Source organism: Salmo salar, chromosome ssa16 (genome assembly GCF_905237065.1).
Source record: "Salmo salar chromosome ssa16, Ssal_v3.1, whole genome shotgun sequence".
NCBI lineage: Eukaryota > Metazoa > Chordata > Actinopteri > Salmoniformes > Salmonidae > Salmo > Salmo salar.
The window spans coordinates 27406882-27428989 of NC_059457.1; the positions used below are offsets into that span (position 1 = coordinate 27406882).

Sequence of the window (22108 nt, forward strand, 5' to 3'; positions counted from 1 at the left end):
TTTACCATTAGCACAATTACATTTAAGAGGTCAAATAGTTCTCTTTATCCTTATTGTAGTTAAGGAAACCAAACAGCACATTCGCCCATAATAAACAAAAGTCATCAAGAATATTATCACCTATTGTAACGGCTGTCGTATAGAAGGGGCCAAGGCACAGCGTGTTGAGTGCTCATAATTACTGTTTATTAAACTCAGAACACTAAAGAAAATATTAAAGAGAAAACGATCAGCTAACAGTTCTGTCAGGTACTGAAGACTACACAGAACACAACTAAACAGAATACACTGCCCACAAACACACTAGAAAAAAAAACCAACATAAATATGATCTCCAATTAGAGACAACGCGAACCAGCTGCCTCTAATTGGAGATCATCCCAAAAACCTCCAACATAGAAATAGAATACTAGAACAAAACATAGAAATAGAAAACATAGACAAACCACCCAAAACACCCCCTGTCATGCCCTGACCACTCTACTATAGAAAATGACATCTTACTACGGTCAGGACGTGACAGCAATAAATATACAAATATCTTGCCATAATATTTTTTACCTGTAGACAATGCCAAAATAAATCCCAAACTGTTTCTGGATGCTCATCACAAAAAGTACAGTTAATGTTAATGTCTTTTTTGAGTTTCTTCAGATGTCTCTCTCTTTTATAACTCAGTCCTCTCAACACTGTCAACAATGCTCTCACCAACCTGCTCACTTCTGAACAGGGTAAATTGATTACAAAAAACTAACTGTAATAATCAGTTAAATTACCAGCTAAAATATTGAAATCGGATTACAAACACTGTACTTTTAAAAAACTAGATGATTATTTATTGGATTGCTTTTAATTTCAGAAAGGATGTTTGCGAAGAAATACACTATGACACCTTTCTGTTTTCTCAATGACATTCAAATCAGCTGTAACAGTTGTTACAAGGAGGACCAAGGTGCAGCGTGGTACGTGTTCATCATGTTTATTAGTTCTGAACACTGAATCAAAAACAAAGTAGAACAAAGCGCAACAGCTCTGTCAGGTGAAAAACACAAGACAGAAAACAACCACCCACAAAAACCCTGTGGGAAAAGGCTACCTAAGTATGGCTCCCAATCAGAGACAACGATAGACAGCTGTCCCTGATTGAGAGCCATACCCGGCCAAAACAAAGAAATACACAAAACATAGAAAACGGAACATAGAATGCCCACCCTAGTCACACCCTGGCCTAACCAAAATAGAGAACAAAAACCTCTCTATGGCCAGGGCGTGACACAGCATTGAAAAAAATAGCAAGTTTAAGTTTTCTCCACCTGAGCGAGTCTGACCACAAGTCAGAGACCACTATGATAACACACCAAATGTGTTTGCTGGATTGTTTTTGTCTTCTTCTAATGCCACTTAAGAGGAAAGTAATGTAAAAGTAATCAGATTACATTGCTGAGATTGGGTAATCCCAAAGATACATTAATGATTACAATTTTGTTCAGTTAACTAGTAAATGTAAAAGAAAACATTTAGAAAGTAGCCTAACCTACCCAACATTGCTTCTGAAGCACTTAAGAAGGATTTTGTTCGTCATATATGGAGTGTATATTTAAGCAATAAGGCCCGAGGGGGTGTGGTATATGGCCAATATACCACGACTAAGGGCTGTTCTTATGCACAACGCAGCGCGGAGTGCCTAGATACAGCCCTTAGCCGTGGTACAGTATATTGGCCATATATCAAAATCCCTGAGGTTCCTTATTGCTATTATAAACTGGTTACCAATGTAATTACAGCAGTAAAAAATAAATGTTTTGTCATACCCGTGCTATATGTTCTGATATACCACGCCTGTCAGCCAATTAGCATTCAGGTCTCGAAACACCCAGTTTATAATAAAAAATAGATAGGCCTGTTGCTTTTAGTCTTAAAATAAACGTATTTTAATGTTATGAAACTACAACTCTTGTGCTCATTAGTTTAGATTTGGAATTCAACAGCAATACAGTTAATTTATTTTATGTAATACCCCACTTTGCTGGTAGTCCTCTGTGACCTTACTGTGTAACCTAAGCAGGCAATCATATGTTTGGAAAATGAAGCAATGTGATCAGATGGCTGAATTTATTCTCAAGGGTGTTTTGGAAGAACTCTTGAGGGGCAGGCAGTATCAAGGGAGAGGGCTGTCCTGGGTAAGAACCAAGTATGCTTAGGTCGTCATCATCTACTTCATGAAATAAATCCCCAAGTATCTCTGGACACATGACATATCAGTGTTTTGCAATAAGTCTTTCACCAACACAGTGTCCCACCTAGATGTGAGTCTATACTCCCTGCTGTCAACATGTTAAGAGGTTGTGTTTTTGACATGACCTTTCTTGGCCAACTATGGTAGTGTATAATGATCTGTTTTCTCTTAGTATTTCTATTTTAAATATTATTTTCAAATTTGGAGAACATTGATTTGTTCTCAGAGCAAAATAGCCTTCTCTTGTTGAATACATGTCTGAAGGCTGGTTTCGGAAAATGTGATGTGCACTTGCACCTATTTGTAGGCCTGCTATAAATAGGGTCCCGCTGGCACCACAAGCATGTGTATGATTGACAATTGCAGTCAGAGCTTTGCCTCTGGGACTCTGAAAAGCCTATCAATGGTAAGTTCACAAAATCATCAACTTTTGTTTCAACCAAGAAGTGTTTGAGTTCAATGTTAACCTCTAAATTCTAAAATAATGTCTAAGGGTTCAGTTTGACCCCTAATAAACCTTGTAGAGCCTGATAACGGTTCATATTTATACCTTTTTCATTGCAGCTGCTTAGCTTGGTCAAAGGAAAGCAGTTGCCACTGTCTGAATTACTTTGGAGTTTTGATAATTGTTGCGTTGCTTGAGAAAGGTGCATACAGGTAATATTTTCTTCGAGGATCTATTCGAATGAGTGAATGGTTTCCCAGACTAACCTAGACCAACATTTAACAGTATTCACAGCTGTTTTCTCCTTTCTTTTCCAGCTACTCTTACACCGGTAAGACACTGCAACTTGAAACTGGGGCTTTGATCCATGACAAGCTGAGCATTTTTTACTCAAGGAGCAGTCTGCTGTAGTAGACACATTTCCTTTATATTTGTGGGAATATCTGTTGAGTGGACAATGACTTCCAGAAGACCAATGACCCGCTCTTACTCTGGCAATGGGAGGTCCGGCGGCAGCTACAATGAGGAGGAGGTCAGCTCTTCGAATGGCCGCTTGGAGAGCAGCAACTACCTCTCCAATGTTAGGCCTGAAAACAGGTAGATCACCTCTTCTTACTTGTTTCAGTGTGACGCTTGGAGTTTCAGTGCGACTTTGTCCACCACACACATTCCTTAGATATTTCAGCCATCTCAACATATCTGTGGATTGTTTCCTAAAGTCCAATATGCTACATGGCAAGTAATAACCAAGTAACAGGATTTCAGCATTCTTAAGAAAAGCACAACTCTTAGAATACCAGTAAGAATCTCTTTTGTAGCCTACTTTATAAATACAACTGAGTCCCATGTAAGAGAATCTAAGACACAAAACCACCAATATGTCTGATGGGCTGCCTTTATTTGCCTTCTCTCTGAATAGCTACTCAAGGTATTCTCAATCCAGGTCATCGAGGTAATGCATACTTTTACAACACCTATTCCAACTAACATCTTAACCACACGTCCCGGTTTACCCCCAAGAGTGAAAGAGCAAATCTACACCTGTTTTTAACACTGCTGTAAGTGAACCTGTTATATTGACTTTGATGTTATTGAACATTGACGTTGATATACAATTTCATTGATATGACATTGTTGAAAATATAACTTTGTAAGTACTTTTACCATGTCACTTTTTCAACTGCTGAGAAATGTTTAATGTTTGAGAGAGCAATCTCAATCTCCCTTCACAATCAGTAATGATTAGTAACTGCCTTCTTCCCCTGCCTGGAATAAACAATGTACAGAATAAAGGTGGGATAAAAGATCCTTGAAATATTGGTCTTCTCATTGGAAAGTACTTTAGCACATGCCCTGAAGAACATACACTCAAGCTAAAGCACCCTTTCTCTCTCCAGGAGTACATTGTTTGGTGTGATGGCTCAGCTGACTGAGGACACCCAGCCTGTATTTGAGACCACCGTTAAATCCAAGGCTGTGTCAGAGAACTGTAATGTGAAGTTGACATGTGTGGTTACAGGTACGCCTACCTCCTTCAGAGTTGTGTATGTGTGTTGGAATGCATTAGATAGTTCTGAGTTGAGGATTTGGTATTATGTATTAGTCATTCTGTGGTTAGTTTGAAACTAAAAGCAGAGAAAGAAACCAACTTCTAAACAGCGATGCAAACATGAAGTGAGAATGGCGATAAATGATGAGAAATGTTGACTTTTGTTCTTCTTGCAGAAGACAATGCAAAGAGACAAGTTACTTCAAAATGCTTATGACTGCTTATGAATGCTTATACACCCCAAACCCCCTGACCAACGAGTTCAATGCTTCCTTCAATACTCCCCACTTGGCAAACAGTTCGACCACATCATTAAAAAACAATGGCCCATCTTGAGCACTGATCCACAACTGGAAAAGACGTTTAAATAACCCCCACGGGTAGTCTTCAGACGCGCCCCCAACACCAGTCAAATGGTGGTGAGGTCTGATCTTCCACCGATGCTGCGTAGCACCTTCCTAGACAATGTGCCAAACGATAATTACAGATGCAGCCGTGTAACTTTACGAACAAATGCAAAAGTTCAATCACCCTATCACGGTCAAGGCCATTAAGATTACGGGCATCATTACGTGTTCCATAAAAAATATGGTATACCTGGTCAAATTTATTTGTGGTCTATGCTATGTAGGAAAAAATGAAATGAGCTCTGAAAACAAGGATTGCAGAACACAGGAGTAATATCAGGACTCTTGATCAGAGAAACGCCTATGGCTGCGCATTTCATGGCAGCTCGTCACAACATCAGCTCTCTGAGATACGTTGGTATCGAACATGTTAAGACTCCTAGGAGGGGGGAGATACTGATAATCTATTACTGAGAAGAGAATTGTATTGGATTCACAATTTGTCCACCATGTTTCCTAAAGGTCTGAACCAAGAGTTTGATATCAGACCATTTCTTACAGGAATATCTCACGTTAATTAGTCCTGCCATCCAGGTCTCCACTTGGTACACATATTAGATTTTTTGTAACTACTACATGTGCCCATCTCATTTACATTATTAGAGGTACACAAGTTGTTTTTAAAATACACTATATATACACAAGTATGTGGACACCCCTTCAAATTAGTGGATTCGGCTATTTCAGCCACACCTGTTGCTGACAGATGTATAAAATCAAGAACACCGCCATGCAATCTCCATAGACAAACATTGGCAGTAGAATGGCCTTAGCTCAGTGACTTTCAACGTAGCACCGTGGCACACAAGCCTAAGATTATCATGCGCAACGCCAAGCTTCGGCTGGAGTGGTGTAAAGCTCACCTCCATTGGACTCTGGAGCAATGGAAACACGTTCTCTGGAGTGATGAATCACCCTTCACCATCTGCCAGTCCAACTGACGAATCCGGGTTTGGTGGACGTCAGGAGAACGCTACCTGCCCCAATGCATAGTGCCAACTGTAAAGTTTGTTGGAGGAGGAATAATGGTCTGGGGCTGTTTTTCATGGTTCAGGCTAGGCTCCTTAGTTCAAGTGAAGGGAAATCTTAACACTACAGCATACGATGACATTCTAGACGATTCTGTGCTTCCAACTTTGTGGCAACAGTTTGGGGAAGTTCCTTTCCTGTTTCAGCATTACAATGCCCCCGTGCACAAAGCGGGGTCCATACAGAAATGGTTTGTAGAGATTGGTGTGGAAGAATTTGACTGGCCTGCACAGAGCCCTGACCTTAACCCCATCAAACACCTTTGGGATGAATTGGAACGCCGACTGCAAGCCAGGCCTAATCAACCAACATCATGGCCCAAACTCACTAATGCTCTTGTGGCTGAATGAAAGCAAGTCCCCACAGCAATGTCCCAACATCTAATGGAAAGCCTTCCAGAAGAGTGGAGGCTGTTATAGCAGCAAAGGGGGGACCAACTCCAACTTAATGCCCATGATTTTGGAATGAGATGTTCGACAAGCAGATGTCCACATACTTTTGGTCATGTAGTGTAGGTCACTGTAGTTATAACTATGGCCACCACGCGTCCTGCGAGTAATGGTCGTATGGATGGGTATTACAATGTAATCTCTTTTTTTTTACTGTTGCCTAGGCTTTAACTTGGACACATTTATTTGTATGTATATAATCCAATATGACCATATATACCTCTGTGAATAATTAAGATTGACATTGCGCAAAAGTGAATTGAATTGTTTGCTCACCCACCATTGCATGTGCGTAATGGTCATGTGAGGTGAAATGTGTATATTTTGGGATGTGAGCACTCAGTCCGTTTGGGACCGAAGCGTAGTCAATAAAGCAGTAAATTGGGAGCATAAACAGTGTGCAGGCCTTCCTGTTCTTTACAAGTATTTTAAAGCGTATTCAATAACGTGAAAAGAAGAAAAAAAAAGCTGTTAAAAAATAAAGGCAGCTGGGTCTAAATGATGCAATGGCATAATGTTGGTGCAGAGAATCAAGACAAAAATAGGTTTGAAAATCTAAGCAGGTTTTGCTGTTGCCTTCCCTCTGGCACTTGGGTTGGCTGCTTTTCAACCACAGCAGTAAAATGTGTGGCCTTGCGTACTGCTATGATGCAACAGTCTGAAACATGCCTTTGTTCTTGATACAATTTCCTTTCAAAATTTGTTGATTTTTTTATGATTAGTGGCTACTGTATGCAAATCTCAAGGGTAACTTGTAAATTAAAAAAATGAGGATAATGAGGGCATACTCTTTATGAGAGATAAACATGAAACTATCAATATCTTTTCAAAAATAGATTTATTTTAGTATTAAACCAAGTCATTATATTATACTGTATGTCTGTGATGTACCATCTCCATGTGATGTCCATAGGTAACCCAGCCCCAGAACTGACGTGGTACCGAGACGACATGGAGTTGGACCGATACTGTGGTCTCCCAAAATATAAAATTGGCTGCAATGGTAAAACTCACACACTCCATATTTACAAGTAAGTAAGGCAGAGAAAACCATATACCCGAAACCATTTACCATTTACACCAGATAATTCAACAATTACTATTTGGATTTTATATTTGTATTTGTGCACAATGATGGCTGCACTGTTCCCTAAATTATTTGAGTCTCTCTTTTTGCAGCTGCACAGTGGATGATGCAGCCATCTATCAGGCTTCAGCCAGGAACAGCAAAGGCATTGTCTCCTGCTCTGGGGTTCTGGAGGTAGGCACCATGAGCGAGTACAAGATCCACCAGAGGTTCTTTGCCAAGCTGAAACAGAAGGCAGAGAACAAGAAGAGGGAGTTGGAGGAGAGCAGGAAAAGGGGCAAGGAGAACGTCCAGAAGGAGTCTCGGGAACAGCAACCTCTCCGAAGCAGCCCGATCCCCTCTCAGAGGAAACGCCGGGCCTCAAGCGTCCCTTCCTCACCACCAGATGGGGAGGAGATCACAGTCAGCCAGGGGGCAGCGGCTGTGGAGCAGCTAGTACCTGCTGTTGAAGAACCTAATGGGGTCAGTGCTAAAGTCAGTGAACCGGCTCCAGTAAAACCTACAGAGAATGTGAGCAACATTCCCAACAGAGAAACCAGAGAACCCAAAAAGAAAATAAAGATCTCAAATGGTGTAGATTCTGGTGTTATCAGCAGTAGTCATACAGGACCGAGCAGTAATCATACAGGACCGGGCACCGGAGAAAATTCATATGATGGAGGGATAAGTTTGTCTCAATTTCTGGCAGATACCCTTTATTCACAGACTGCTGAAGAAAAGATCCCTGCCCAAGTGGAGGAAACATTGGCAGCGGAGACAATGGATACTACTGCTGCTGATCCTAAAACAGATGTGAGAGAGGAGAAGGGGAGAGAGAGGGAGGACAGAGAGGGGGCGGACAGAGAGAGGATGCTTGGAGAACAGGAAAGAGAGAAAATGAGAGGGGGAGAACTGTCAATTGAGAGAGAAAAAGAAAGAGCAAGAGAGGCAGAACAGTTGCATAGGACAACAGCACATAGCAACACAGCCTCAGAAGTCAAAATGGTGGCTAAGACGCATGCCCACAAGGAGGGAGATCATCACGATCACCACCACATGCAGGAAACTCTTTCCAATGTGTTCCACTCAGTCAAATACTTTTTCTTTGGTAAGAGCAAGAAGGATCATGCTTCTCATGATCATCATGTGAAAGGTCAGGAGAGCGAGAGCGGTTATCCAGTAGCCCCAACACAGCCATACCCTAGCCTTCCCCATCGACATCCACAAGAGCAAGATGGTCAACCAGAGGTGTATAAAAACCCCACAGAGGAGACAGTACCCATGGTGGTAGATGGGCCACAGGAAGCCCCGATAACTCTGTTACCACACCAGCAGCCAGATTCATTGGAGCGGTTGTACCCAGATGAACACAAGTGTGGAATTACTATTTCACACCCAGAAGAACCCCCTTCAGCTTCCAAAAGAGCACCAGAGAGTGTGCCTGATTCACTGGAGCATGTTGAGCAGAGGGCCATGGATGTATGTCTGGAGGTGATCAGCAACACTACAGAGACAGTGCCCATGTCTGGCCCTCCAGCCCTCAGTGAGGTAAGTTGTGCCTTGTTGCTTCTAAGATTACATTGACCGCTCAGTCGCACACTGCAGTAGGGAGCCACTTAAAGGCTATTTATAGATTGTACATTTGTGTAACAAGACTTGAGTCTAACCACTCCAGGCCAACAGCTAAAATTGTACATATGATTAGGCCACAGCAAATAGCTTGAGAAAGTCCAAAAAACATGCTGAATGCAGATTAATCATAACAGAGACTAGTAGTTTGTTAGTTGTCTGTTCGTAGCCACTGTACTGTCTAAAACAGACAGAACACACTAGTCCATTAAAGAAACTATCAGCAACATGGGGGAAAGTGTGTCAGCCAGGCTCTGTCAGACTATCTAGACTCTTGAGAGTGTGGGTTTCAGTGCATCAGTATCACTCGAGAGCAACACCTCGAGCAATGTAGTGGGGGAAACTGCCCAACTTGTATAAAAGAATGAGACCATTTGGGGCAGTCTGGTGTTGACTAATACAAATAATTCTCAGGGAGATTGGATAAGCTGAAAAAATTTGTATTTACAAAAACTCCTAGAAATTGAAATGAAAAACATTCTGTAATTCTCTGTGCACTGTTTTCATTGTGCTTTGATGGTAATGACAAAACTCTACATCTATCTCACTGTCAAACTCTTAGGGTTGTATTAGCACCCATTTGCATGTACTGAAGACATTAAGATAGGCGTACCCTACCATTATGTTGTGACCATGAAATAGCATTATATTTGAACAATTAACTCTGCTGGATAATATAATTATCTATCCACAATATTAAAGCTGAACTACCCCCCAAAAAATTTAAATAAAATACTAAGTGAAAAGTTTGGAAACACCTACTTATTCAAGGGTTTTTCTTTATTTTGACTATTTTCTACATTGTAGAATAATAGTGAAGACATCAAACTATGTAGTAACTGAAAAAATATATTTCATATTTGAGATTCTTCAAAGTAGCCACCCTTTGCCTTAATGACAGCTTTGCACACTCTTGGCATTCTCTCAACCAGCTTCATGAGGTAGTCACCTGGAATGCTTTTCCAACAGTCTTGAAGGAGTTCCCACATATGCTGAGCACTTGTTGGTTGCTTTTCCTTCACTCTGTGGTCCAACTAGGGCTGTTGCGGTCACCATTTTACCGCCACACCGGCGGTTACAAGTCATGAAGGCAGTCAAATTCCACATTACCGTTTGTCACGGTAATTAGGCTTCTCCAAGCTCTGATGCTACCAAACTTGCTAACTGCCTGGCACTCAGCACTCTATTGCCCCTCTAATCACTCTAACATCAATGCAAATGCATTTGAAAATCTAAACAAACTCTTCATGAGGGCCCATGAGCTCATGTTGCGCAACATTTCTATAGGCTATGCAATTACGCAAGAAAACAGAGTGATGAGCACTAATAAAAAGACGAGGATCCCATCAGCTTTCTATAGGCTAGGACTGCTATATTTAGGAGGAGCTGGCACAGGACGTACTGGGCTGTGGAGGCGCACTGGAGACCTGGTGCGTAAAACCGGCACACATGGCACCGGACAAATGACACGCTCCTCAAGGCGAGTGTGGAGAGCTAGCACAGGACGTACAGGGCTGGGAAGGCGTACTGGAGACCTGGTGCGTGGAGCCGGCACAACTTTCACCAGACTGATAGCACGCTCCTCAGGACGAGTACGGAGAGCTGACTCAGGTGGCATTAAACCGATAACACGCTCCTTAGGGCAAATGTTGTGCATCCTCCACCAATTCAATAACTCTCTCATTTCTCTCTCCTCCAAATTGTCCCTTAACTCACTGATGGTATCTGATTCTCTCCGTTCACTCTCCTCCAGGTTTCTCCCTCTTCTCCCAGACTGGCTCTGGTTCACTCCACGGCTCCGCCGACCACCCATTGTGCCCCCCCCCCCCAAAAAAATATATTTTCGGTCTGTTTTTTGGGCTTTCTATGTGGCCGTGAACCACGGCGCGGTCGCTGTCCTCCATCATAACCTTCCGTCTGCCGCTCCTGCCAAGGAAGGCGATCCTGTCCTGCCAGGATTTCCTCCCAAGTCCAGGATCCCTTCCCATCCAGGATCTCCTCCCAAATCCAGGATACACTCTCCTCCTGGGCACGCTGCTTGGTCCTGTTGTAGTGGGATCTTCTGTCACGATCGTTGTAATGATTGGACCAAGGCCAGTGATTGGACCAGTGAGTAGCGTTCCACATCTTTATTATAACGTGAAACTTCAGCAAAATACAAAAAAAAACAATAAATGAATCAAACGAACCGTGAAGACAGTGAAGTGCAAACAGGCACCTACACAAAAACAAGATCCCACAAAACACAGTGGGGAAATGGCTGCCTAAATATGATCCCCAATCAGCTGCCTCTGATTGGGAACCATACCAAGCACACCAACATAGAAATAAACAACATAGAACACCCCCAGTCACGCCCTGACCTACTATACCATAGAGAACCAAGGGCTCTCTATGGTCAGGGCGTGACAACACCTGTTAATTGAAATGCATTCCAGGTGACTACCTCATGGAGCTGGTTGAGAGAATGCAAGAGTGTGCAAATCTGTCATCAAGGCAAAGGATGGCTACTTTGAAGAACCTCAAATATAAAATATATTTTGATTTTTTTTAACACTTTTCTGGTTACTACAGGATTCCATATGTGTTGATTTCTTCACTATTATTCTACAATGTAGAAAATAGTAAAACATAAACAAATACCATTGAATGAGTAGGTGTGTTCAAACTTTTGACTGGTACTGTATATGTAATGGTTGTTTGATTGTAGTCCTGCCCACAACTTACTGATGTTGTTCAATGTAATGTTATACCATACACAATGCTACTATATGACACATCATAGATTAACTTCACTGGCAACTGATATGGTTCTGTTTAATGGCTTTACTTCCCTTCCTGTTGAAATGCAATCTGACAGATTGCAATATAACTAGAATCAACATCTTTCTCAATGCCAGTGTGACACATGGCATATTAGTCCCCTACGGTGCTAATTCCAATTAGCTTCGAGGTCTGCTGCCCATTGTGTTTATATTGGATTAGAACATTAGAACATGCAGAAAGGGCGGCTGCTCTCCACTCTTCACACAAACAATGGTTTTGTGGATATGTTCCTCTATAATGTGGAACTGCAACTCCCCTTTTCTGTTGTGGCCAGTTAATGTTAGAAGTTGTGGCAAATCAATTGGAGGAACTCATAACAATCGACAGAACTTTGTTTGTGCACAAGCGTGAAAATTCTGTTGAAGAGGCCTTGTTCGGGCTAGAGTAACATTTTTTAGACTGAACGTGACACCAGTTCCTCTTCATTAAACACAACTTGGACTCTCCTGTTCTAACATGTCATGGAACTGTGCGTGTCTGTTTGACGTGACATAAGAAAATGAATGACCTGAGAAAAAAGCCAGGGGAAGTTGTAGATAGATTCCTCAAAATGATACACGTTATTATTCAGATATTTATACTACATACTGCTCTTCAAACAAACCTGTAATCCAGGAAAAATATTGCATTAGAATAAAACATTTCTGCATCTGATTGTTTTAATTAACATGGAAATTGCTTTTGCCACAGGCAATGTTACTTTTTAAAGGCTCCGTTTTTCAAAACAGAAGAAATGTTGATACAAATATAATTGATGACTTTTATGTTAAAGTGACGTGTTGTCCCTAATTCCCCAAAGACAATTACATTTTCTAAGCTTGTGCTCAGCAACGGCAAATGACTTTGAGCATTGGTGACTTGAGGTGGAATGATATTCCCTTGCCAACAGATAGGCACTCATTCATTCAGGTCACTGTACAAACAACACACCTGTTAAAGGACTGGGGAAATCCCCAACTTCAACACAACAGGTCCATTTTCAGCATCCTTTAACCTACTGTACCTGACAAGAAAACACCTGAATTATCCCAACACATGATCCCCCTTTAAATACATTACTGCAAAATAGAAAAGCATGAAATAAAATAAACGATAGAATGGTTTAATTTATTGCTTCATTCATTGCATCATCAGATCATATGATTATTTCCCTTATTAGACTGCCATATGTAATACAGTAGCAGTATTTGGTTACAGGTTTTTTCCTTGTGTGGAAAAAAATGAGGAACCGTTTACCTTATCTGGTGCAGATAAAGCTGTCCGTTTTTAAACACTTGACATTTTCCAACACTTGGTTTCAATTAACCTTGAGCCTGTTCGATATGGGTAAGTGAGAGTTCATGAAAACTGACAGGTCCTTAAAAAAAATTGAAATTGTGCGTGGTCACACAAACATTATGTACACGTTTGCCGATTTAACATATTCACAAAGGTTATACAGTTCACGTATGTTGAAAACTCTGGGTGACACTTTATTTGGATATTCCCATATACTTTATTTTATCTTCAGATGGTCCTACTATCAACAGACTATTTGTTGATAAGAATCTGCTTGCTAAGGTTACAGTAAGGGTTAGGTTTAGACTAAGTGATATGGTAAGGGTTAAGGTTAGGGTTAGGGCTAGGGATAGTAGATCGTTGAAATGTTGATGACAGTTATTGAATATCTACGGAACATCTACAAACCATCTATCCAAATAAAGTGTTACCAAACTCTGATATGGATCTTTAAATATTCTGGAATTATATTCTATTTCTGGTCATTCTTTAAAACTGATTTATTATGGGAAACAACTTTCCTCAGTCTAAAATAAGCACTAAGTGTTCAAAAGTCAAAGGTGAACATACTGGCCTTGGTCATGTGGTTGGCCATAACAAATAGTTTGTCAATGATTTAAAACCCTTTTTCTTTGTAGATAATCATTATTGGTTTGTGATACTTCTCCAAAGCTAAGTATCGATAAAGATTCATAGTCACAAGATAATATGATTATATCGGCTACCACTAAGGTAAATCCTAACATGGTAGTTATCATGGTGTTGTTATTAATTATGGTGTTGTTCAGGGCTTTCAAAATACCATGTGAGTGTTGATGTTATGTGGTACTAAACAGCTGTGTTTGTTTTTGCCTCAAGGCTGCCGAGGATCAGACCCAGGCAGACTCAGTCCCCCACACGGTTGTCTCAGCCCCACATGAGATAAACATCCAAGTGTTTTCATCCGGGACTGATCAGGTGACAAGACTAAATGATAAAACTGAAGATTTACACAAACAGGGTATATCTGACTCTACACGGAACCCAGACGCCAGCAGTGGAGCAGGTCCCCACATGTCAAATCTCACTAGTATGGATGACAGTGGGAGTGCTCCTAACAATAATGTCCTACCCACAGTCAGCCAGTGCCTCATCGAAAGTGAAAAAGAGAAGGAAATGCATGTGGATGAGAAGGGCATTGAAAGTGTCTATAAGAATCAAGGAGAGAAAGGTGATGTCAAAGCAGAGAATCAACCATATCCCTCTTTAAATGTGAGTGCAGGGATATTTTATATCAAAACACCTGCTATAGAAGAGAGAATTGAAACATACAATTTTAAAACACAAGAGCAGCAGACTCTTACTTTGGATGATAAAGTTAATACACACGATTCTAAATCCCAAGACAAGTATATTGATACTTTGCAAGAGAATGTAGAGACAATTTCTTCAAAAGCACACATAGAATGCATCCCGGTTTTAGAGGAGAGTAAAGAGAAAATACATAACAAAGAGGAGGAGATACATTTCAAAAGATTGGAGGAATCTTCTCCCACTTTGCTGCAAAAGAGTTTAAAGAATAGAGATCTAAAAATACCAGATGAATACCCTCCTGTGGCAGGGGAGAGCATAGAGGACCATGATCTCAACACAAAAGGGAAATCTACCTTAGCTTTAGAGAAAAGCGTTGAAAGTGCCTTAAAAGTGGAATGTGCTCCTGCTTTGGAGAAAAGTTTAGTGGACTGTCCATTTGGCAACCAGAATGTGAGATTACAGAGACATGAGGTGCCAACCCTCACTATGGAGAGACGGGATGAAATGGAAGAAATTGTGACTGAGATAAAGGTAGAAATGCTGGGTGAATCTAAGAGCCACTCAGAGACACAGCCTGTGAGAGGCTCTGCCATTGTGTCCGCTGAGCAACCAGTGGCAGCATCAGTTACCAGTCGAAAGGCTAATGCCACTCATCTGGGTGGATATTCTGGAAATGTAACAGAGATTAGAATTGTAGATTCTGCTCTTAAAATCCCAGAAATCAAAATGATTGTGACAGAACAACAGACAAATGAAGAGCCAATGATTATACCAAATATAGAGATTACGGAACCAGAAGTCAAAGAGCCTACACAGCCATTAATACCTATTACACCCAATGAACCTACATCAGAGTCAGCCATTTTCCAAAAGGATGATGCAAACGAAGTTTTAGACATAATGATCACAGAAAAAAGTGCAGCTTTTACCCCAGTGACAATTGATGTGACACCCACTCAAGAAAGTAAGCAGAATAATATTATCATCGAACCAATGGAGGAAGTGCAGGAAGTTACACCAGTTGAAGAGGCAAAAACGCCTATGGCAGAGCAACCAACTAATAGTGAATGCCTCACAAAGACGGATACTAAGTTAATTCCTAAAATAAATGTTTCATATACTGATGATAGTGAACTAGACCATGAGCATCCACAAGTTAAGCCCCTCGTCTTAGATACAGGAACGCCAGAGGAAGTACCCAAAGTGCCTCTGTTTGTGGTCCCTCCTATTTCTGTAATCTGCGAGGATAGCCCTTTTGAAAGCAAAGAGCTTCTTAAAAATGAGAGTAAAGAATCAGAATCCTTGGCGGCTATGCTCAGGGGGGTCAAGAGTGATTTAGAAAATTCTTCTACCCCTGAGTCTGACAAACCCCATTGTATTCCACAAAAACAGACTATAGAAACAAAGGAACGTAGCGCGATAGACAACACCCCCTCTGTGTCATATAAAACCTTAATGCCAACAGAAGAAACAACAATCCAAAAAGCTGAGGACATCAGTATTACTGAAACTGATAAGTTAAAACCACTCAAAGAGTCAAGGATAGAGTCTTACATCATTGGCGATGAACCAAGAGAAAGAAACCCTATTGAGAGGCTTGCTGTCAAACCCCCAACACCCCCCAGGAGTCCCAGTACTCTTCGCAGGTTTATGTCCAGGACTCCCCCTGCCATTACTGTGGATGACCCTGCTAACAGTGAGAAGGCAGGATTGGAGCAGAGTGGTGGAGACACCCCAACGTCCTCCCTGTCTTGTGAGAGCAGCCCCAAGATGAAAAGAAGGGACAGTCTGACCCTCATCCGCTCTGCCACGGCTGAGGAGCTGGCGTCTGGAGCTCGCCGCAAGATCTTCATCCCCAGGGAGGGAGAAGGGGTAGTGGTGGCGCTGGGTGTGGGTGGTAGCCCACTGGACACCCAGGTCAAGGAGGCGGCTCCATATTTGTCACCCAGTCAGGCTCGCAGGGCAGCGTTCCTGCAGGCCCCAGCAGGCTCACAGACCCCACCGCTGGAGAGACGCTCCCCTCTGCTGAGCCGTAGGAAGGCAACTCTGGAGGTGCCTAAAGTTGTGGAGACCAACACAGAGGAGCCAGAGAGCCCAAAGACTGAGGTCAAACCTCCTGAGAAGGAGAAGCTGAACCCCTTCAAAGGTAAAACAATAAAATAGGAAATGTATGAGATTAATCCAATATTGTTTCAATGTCCATCTCTTGGTGTTGGTGTCTCCTATCAGGAGGAGCTGATCAGGAAGCTGCCACTGAATGAAGTAGAAACATTAGAGGAAATCATGTACAGTATATCTTTACCTTGGTGTCCCCCCACCCAGCTCCTCAGGTTATCCGTAAAATCAGGGGAGAGCCCTTCCCAGATGCCTCAGGACACTTGAAACTCTGGTGCCAGTTCTTCAACGTGCTCAGTGACTCCTCCATCAAGTGGTACAGGGACGAGGAAGAGATAGTTGAGGTGAAAAAAAGGTAAATCCCTAGGGCATCTCCCATCCCAGAGTTTACAGTAACTGCTTGCAATACAATCTAGCGGTGACATGGCATTTATATTCACTCTGATCAAAGCCATCATGCAGTTACAGTATTAGACACCTGCCCTCTGAAAACAGTTGCTTTGTACAGTATTACTGTAAGCATTCATTAATAACCCCATTGATTAGTTCATCCGGGCCCTGTGCTATATTTAAAGAACTAATGTTCTGAAGATGAACAGCCTTTAATTTTAGCAGCGTATTTATCACACAGCCATGTCATTCTCTCATTCTCACTCTGGGAGGTGTCCAGTTTATGTGACGAGGGAGCCCACAGCTCTGAGCCTGACTGACACAGGGAGGTGAAGCTTTGGCCAGACACAGCCACTGAAAACTGAGACACTATTTCGCTATTCACCAGGGGGCTTTAAAGTATAAATCTGTGCTAACGGCTGCTAGGTCAGCAAAATCTCCCCTCATGCAAGCATGGCACGCAGCACTACTGTCTGTCTCAGTCTCACAGTGACCTCTTGTAGAGGTGAATACATTATTGAATGTGCTGTGAGCGTGTGTCTTGTGTCACGTCAACCTTTTTATCTTCTTTTATTTCCCAGTGGAGGTGATGAGAGCCAAGTAGCGCTGGCCATCGTCCAGACATCCAGTCAAGATTGTGGGGTGTACGGCTGCACAATCAAGAATGAATTTGGGACTGATTCAACTGACTTCCTTCTCAGCGTAGACTGTAAATTATGTTAACCTAATGGCATATTTCAAGTCCCACAACATTACTTCAACCATTTATTCCATGAGTTACTAATTGTGTTTGTTTTTCTCTTTTTCTGCAGTACTTTCAGAGTACTTCCTGCGTGAGGATTTAGAAGGTAAGCCTCACAGGCTCTGAGGAGGTTTATACAGTATTATAAACTGGGTGGTTCGAGCCCTGCATGCTGATTGGCTGACAGCCGTGGTATATCAGACTGTATACCACGGGTGTGACAAAACATGTATTTTTACTGCTCTAACTACGTTGGTAACCAGTTTATAATAGCAATAAGGCACCTCGGGGGTTTGTGATATATGGTCAATATACCACGGCTAAGGGCTGTGTCCAGGCACTCAGTATTGCGTCGTGTACAGGCACTCTGCATTGCGTCGTGCCCAAGAACAGCCCTTAGCCGTGGTACATTGGCCATATACCACACCTCCTCGGGTTTTATTGCTTAAATAACTTATACTTACTGTATTGTTGACTACCATATTGCTATGATATAACACAATGTTACTACTCCTGTGGAGTTTCTGACATTCATATTGCATCCTTTACAGTTGGAGAAGAGATAGAAATGACTCCAATGCTATTCACCAAAGGCCTAGCAGACCCGGGATACTGGGGGGAGAAGTTCTTTGGGCGAATCATGACACAAGAGGCCCACCTGGGAGAGGGCTGTGCACACAAGGCCTGCAGAGTGAAGGTCATCTATGGCCTGGACCCTGTGTTTGAATCTGGAACCAACTGCATCATCAAAGTACAAAACCCCATTGCCTATGGGACCAATGAGGACAGCAACCTTGCAGAGAGAAACATGGAAATGACTAAGCAGGTGAGTCTTACTGTACATCACATCATGAGGACAGCCCTCCTGTAGTGTTTTGTATTGCTCTGACTTGGTATTGCAGCTTAGGAAGTCATCTGTACTGGGTCATATTCATTAGGCACCAAACAGAAGAAAATGGACTGAAACAGGGAGGGAAGGGACTACCTGAACTTGTCCAACAAGAAACGTTAATTGCCGTTTTCTGTTGCAAAACATTTTCTACGGTATGCCCTAATGAATACGACCCTGGTGACCTCTGGTGGGATGACAGAATAACAGCATTCATGTACAGATTTAAGAAACTAAAGAGTCCAGGGTGCATACCAATGCATAACGGGCTTTGACTAGTTTAACATTGAATTGGAGATTGTAGAGAAAAAGCATATGGGAAAACAAATGTGACAAAAGTCAATGCATCTTTGCATTTTGTCTCACCAGGAGTGCAAAATCCAAAACACAGTTCGGGAGTATTGCAAAATCTTTGCTGCTGAGGCGAGGGTGATTGAAAACTTTGGCTTTTCACTGGAGTAAGTAATATAATGACTTCAATTAAAATTTGTATCATTATAATTGATCATTATCAATACACTTATCAATGATCATTATCAATACACAATAGTATGAGTAAATCAATGACAAAAAAACGACAGAGTATGGTTATGTCATTCATTCCCTTTGTTTTTCTGCGTGCTTACACAGAGTGAGCCCTCTTTATCTGATATACCGCCCTGCCAACTCCGTCCCATACGCCACTGTGGAGGCTGACCTGAAGGACATCTTCCTCAAGTACTGTATGATGGATGCCAAAGGCAGGCTGATCACCAGAGCCACCTCAGAGGTGGAAATGAAATGTTGCTCCTTCCAGCATTGGATCCACCAATGGACAAACGGCAACTTACTGGTCACTGGGCTGGAGGGTAAGAAAGACTAGCAGACAAGGTCATTCTCAAAAGAGTAAGATGAACAAAAGGCAGTTCAAACAACAAAATGATCCATGTTATTTGTTAATTTCAGGTGTTGGACCAAAGATCACCAAAGTTAGAATCGTCACAAAATTGAAGGGGTTTGTATATCATTATATATTTAGGTTGTCATATGGAAATACACATTAAGGCTCAGTGTTGGGGAAGCTACTCTGAAAATATAGTTTACCAAGCTACCAATTACTTCACACTGGAAGAAGTTAAGCTACATTACAGCTACCCTTAAGAAAAATCGAGTTTACTTAACTATAGTTACTTTGAAAAAGTAGTTCACTACTTCTTTTTTTAAATTATCATATGTAAATCTGAAATGTCAAACTACAAATTGCAAGAACAGATAACTCTGGGGTCATAAGTTAACATAATGTGTAATTTAGCCTAATAAACATTTCAAGTGAGAATTAAGCAGGTCTGATGCCGAAAAAGAAAGGAAATGATTGCTTACTTCACCCATATTTTCTTATCTTTTTGCAAAAAAAAGGTAGTGTGTATTTCCAGTAGTTAGCTACACCGCTACATGGAAAAAAGGTAATTAACTAGAGAAAACACTACCTAGATATGAATTCAGTAAAACTACCACCAAGCTACGGCAAAATGTAGTTAAATTACAGTTGAACTACATGTTGTTCACTACTCCCCAACTCTGTTGATGCTATTATTTAAAGCAGGCATATATGTGTGCTAATGTTTTACCAGTTGGTCCACATCATCTTATCCAACTATGAGGAAATGACTTCTGCATTGCAGGTATCAAGGCCTTACAGAGGATGGTTCTCCTAAGGTGTTTGAACAGTTCCTGACTCAGCATCAGTGTAACTACTACTGTGGGCTTCTCAGCCTGAGAACCCTGAAGCCCATGGACACCCTGCAGCAGCCCCCCAAAATCAAAGTCTCCCGGAGCCCCCTGCTCGGCAGGAAGTTGGGCTCGTCCAGCCCTCAGCTCAACAGGAAGTTGCGCTCATCCAGCCCCCAGCTACAGAGAAAAGGACTGAACAGCCCCTTGACAACCAGAAAGCCGACCTCCAGCCCAAAGGTGCCAAGAAAGACTGGGGAGACAGAAAACAAGTCCACAGCCAAACCCAATGCAGATGACAGACTCAAAGTTGTGGTATGAGGTAGAAACAACAAAAGGGAATACATATCAAAACAGCTTCCCTTTTCTTTCACGCAAACATTCAACTTTCTTTTCCTGTCACCTATTACTGTATTTAGTTTGGTTGAAGCTAAGATGACCAGCATGGCCTTGAACAAAATGCAGCAGACTTTGTGCCTGAAAAGTCCTCATCCAAGAGAAAAACAGGGAGATTAGTTCAAATCTAGGGAATAGGTCAATGACCGACCCTGTTGGATGGTTGTGTAACAATACTGTGAATTTCTCAATCACAATCAGTAGTAAGATACTCCCCCTTCTCCAGCTTACTATTGAACTGCTGAACTGGTTAATTGAGTGGAGGTACAGTACTTTTAAGGTCTCTTCAACTTCCAGCACTAAGGAAATGGGACACAGTGATTCATCTCAGGTCCAGAACCCAGTGCTCTGTCCTCTGCAAAGGAGAAGAGACTTATGAAGTGGTTGAAACAATGGTGCTGGATGAAAAGCGGTGGCTGTAAGCAGCGATCTAATAGCTTGATGCAGATGCAAGGGGATTGGAGTGCACCAACTGCCTTGTACATCTGTGATGTACTGTATATGTCTTGGACATACAGTGCATTCGGAAAGTATTCAGACCTCTTGACTTTTTCCACATTTTGTTAAGGTACAGCCTTATTCTAAAATTGATACAATTATTTTTTTCTCTCATCAATCTACACACAATACCAAATAATGACAAAGTGAAAACAAGTTTTCAGAATTCTTGCAAATGTATTAAAAATAAGACAGAAATAGCTTATTTACATATGTGTTCAGACCCTTTGGTATGAGACTCGAAATTGCATCCTGTTTCCATTGATCATCCTTGAGATGTTTCTACAACTTGATTGGAGTCCACTTGTGGTAAATTCAATTGATTGGACATGATTTGGAAAGGCACACACCTGTCTATATAAGGTCCCACAGTTGACAGTGCATGTCAAAGCAAAAACCAAGCCGCGAGGTAGAAGGAATTGTCCGTAGAGCTCCTAGACAGGATTGTGTAGAGGCACAGATCTGGGGAAGGGTACCAGAAAATGTCTGCAGTATTGAAGGTCCCCAAGAACACAGTGGCCTCCTTCATTTTGAAATGGAAGAAGTTTGGAACCACCAAGACTCTTCCTAGAGCTGGCTGTCTGGTCAAACTGAGCAATCGGGGGAGAATGGCCTTGGTCAGGGAGGTGACTAAGAACCCGATGGTCACTCTGACAGAGCTCCAGAGTTCCTCTGTGGAGATGGAAAAACCTTCCAGAAGGACCACCATCTCTGCTGCACATCACCAATCAGGCCTTTATGGTAGAGTGGCCAGACATAAGCCACTCCTCAGTAGAAGGCACATGACAGCCCGCTTGGAGTTTGCCAAAAGGCACCTAAAGGACTCTCAGACCATGAGAAACAAGAAACATGATAACTGTTTGGCCTGAATTCCAAGCGTCAAGTCAGGAGGAAACCTGGCACCATTCCTACAGTGAAGCATGGTGGTGGCATCTTCGGGACACGTCTTTGAATGTCCTTGAGTGGCCCAGCCAGAGCCCGGACTTGAACCCGATAAAACATCTCTGGAGAGACCTGAAAATAGCTGTGCAGCAACGCTCCCCATCCAACCTAACAGAGTTTGAGAGGATTTGCAGAGAAGAATGGGAGAAACTCCCCAAATACAGGTGTGCCGAGCTTGTAGCGTCATACCCAAGACGACTCGAGGCTGTAATCGCTGCCAAA

The 22108-nt window shown here is 42.0% G+C and overlaps 1 protein-coding gene across 4 annotated transcripts; it reads left to right on the top strand.

The window, feature by feature from the left end:
* Nucleotides 1-2553: 2553 nt before the first annotated feature.
* Nucleotides 2554-21100, top strand: LOC106573492 (uncharacterized). Of its 4 annotated transcripts, none has more exons than XM_014148583.2 (16): nt 2554-2642; nt 2801-2893; nt 2999-3278; nt 3601-3633; nt 4079-4200; nt 7029-7146; nt 7295-8729; nt 13773-16353; nt 16530-16677; nt 17294-17421; nt 17525-17560; nt 18006-18280; nt 18713-18801; nt 18974-19191; nt 19289-19337; nt 20005-21100. In XM_014148583.2, the coding sequence occupies exons 3-16, from the start codon at nt 3139-3141 to the stop codon at nt 20369-20371; spliced, it is 5739 nt and encodes a 1912-aa protein (XP_014004058.2). In that variant the 5' UTR covers nt 2554-2642; nt 2801-2893; nt 2999-3138; the 3' UTR covers nt 20372-21100. The 4 variants fall into 4 exon arrangements, with proteins under 4 accessions (XP_014004058.2, XP_014004061.2, XP_014004060.2 ...); XM_014148586.2 differs by having other exon boundaries at nt 2555-2642; nt 3601-3739; XM_014148585.2 differs by lacking the exon at nt 3601-3633 and having other exon boundaries at nt 2555-2642.
* The last annotated feature ends 1008 nt before the right edge of the window (nt 21101-22108 follow it).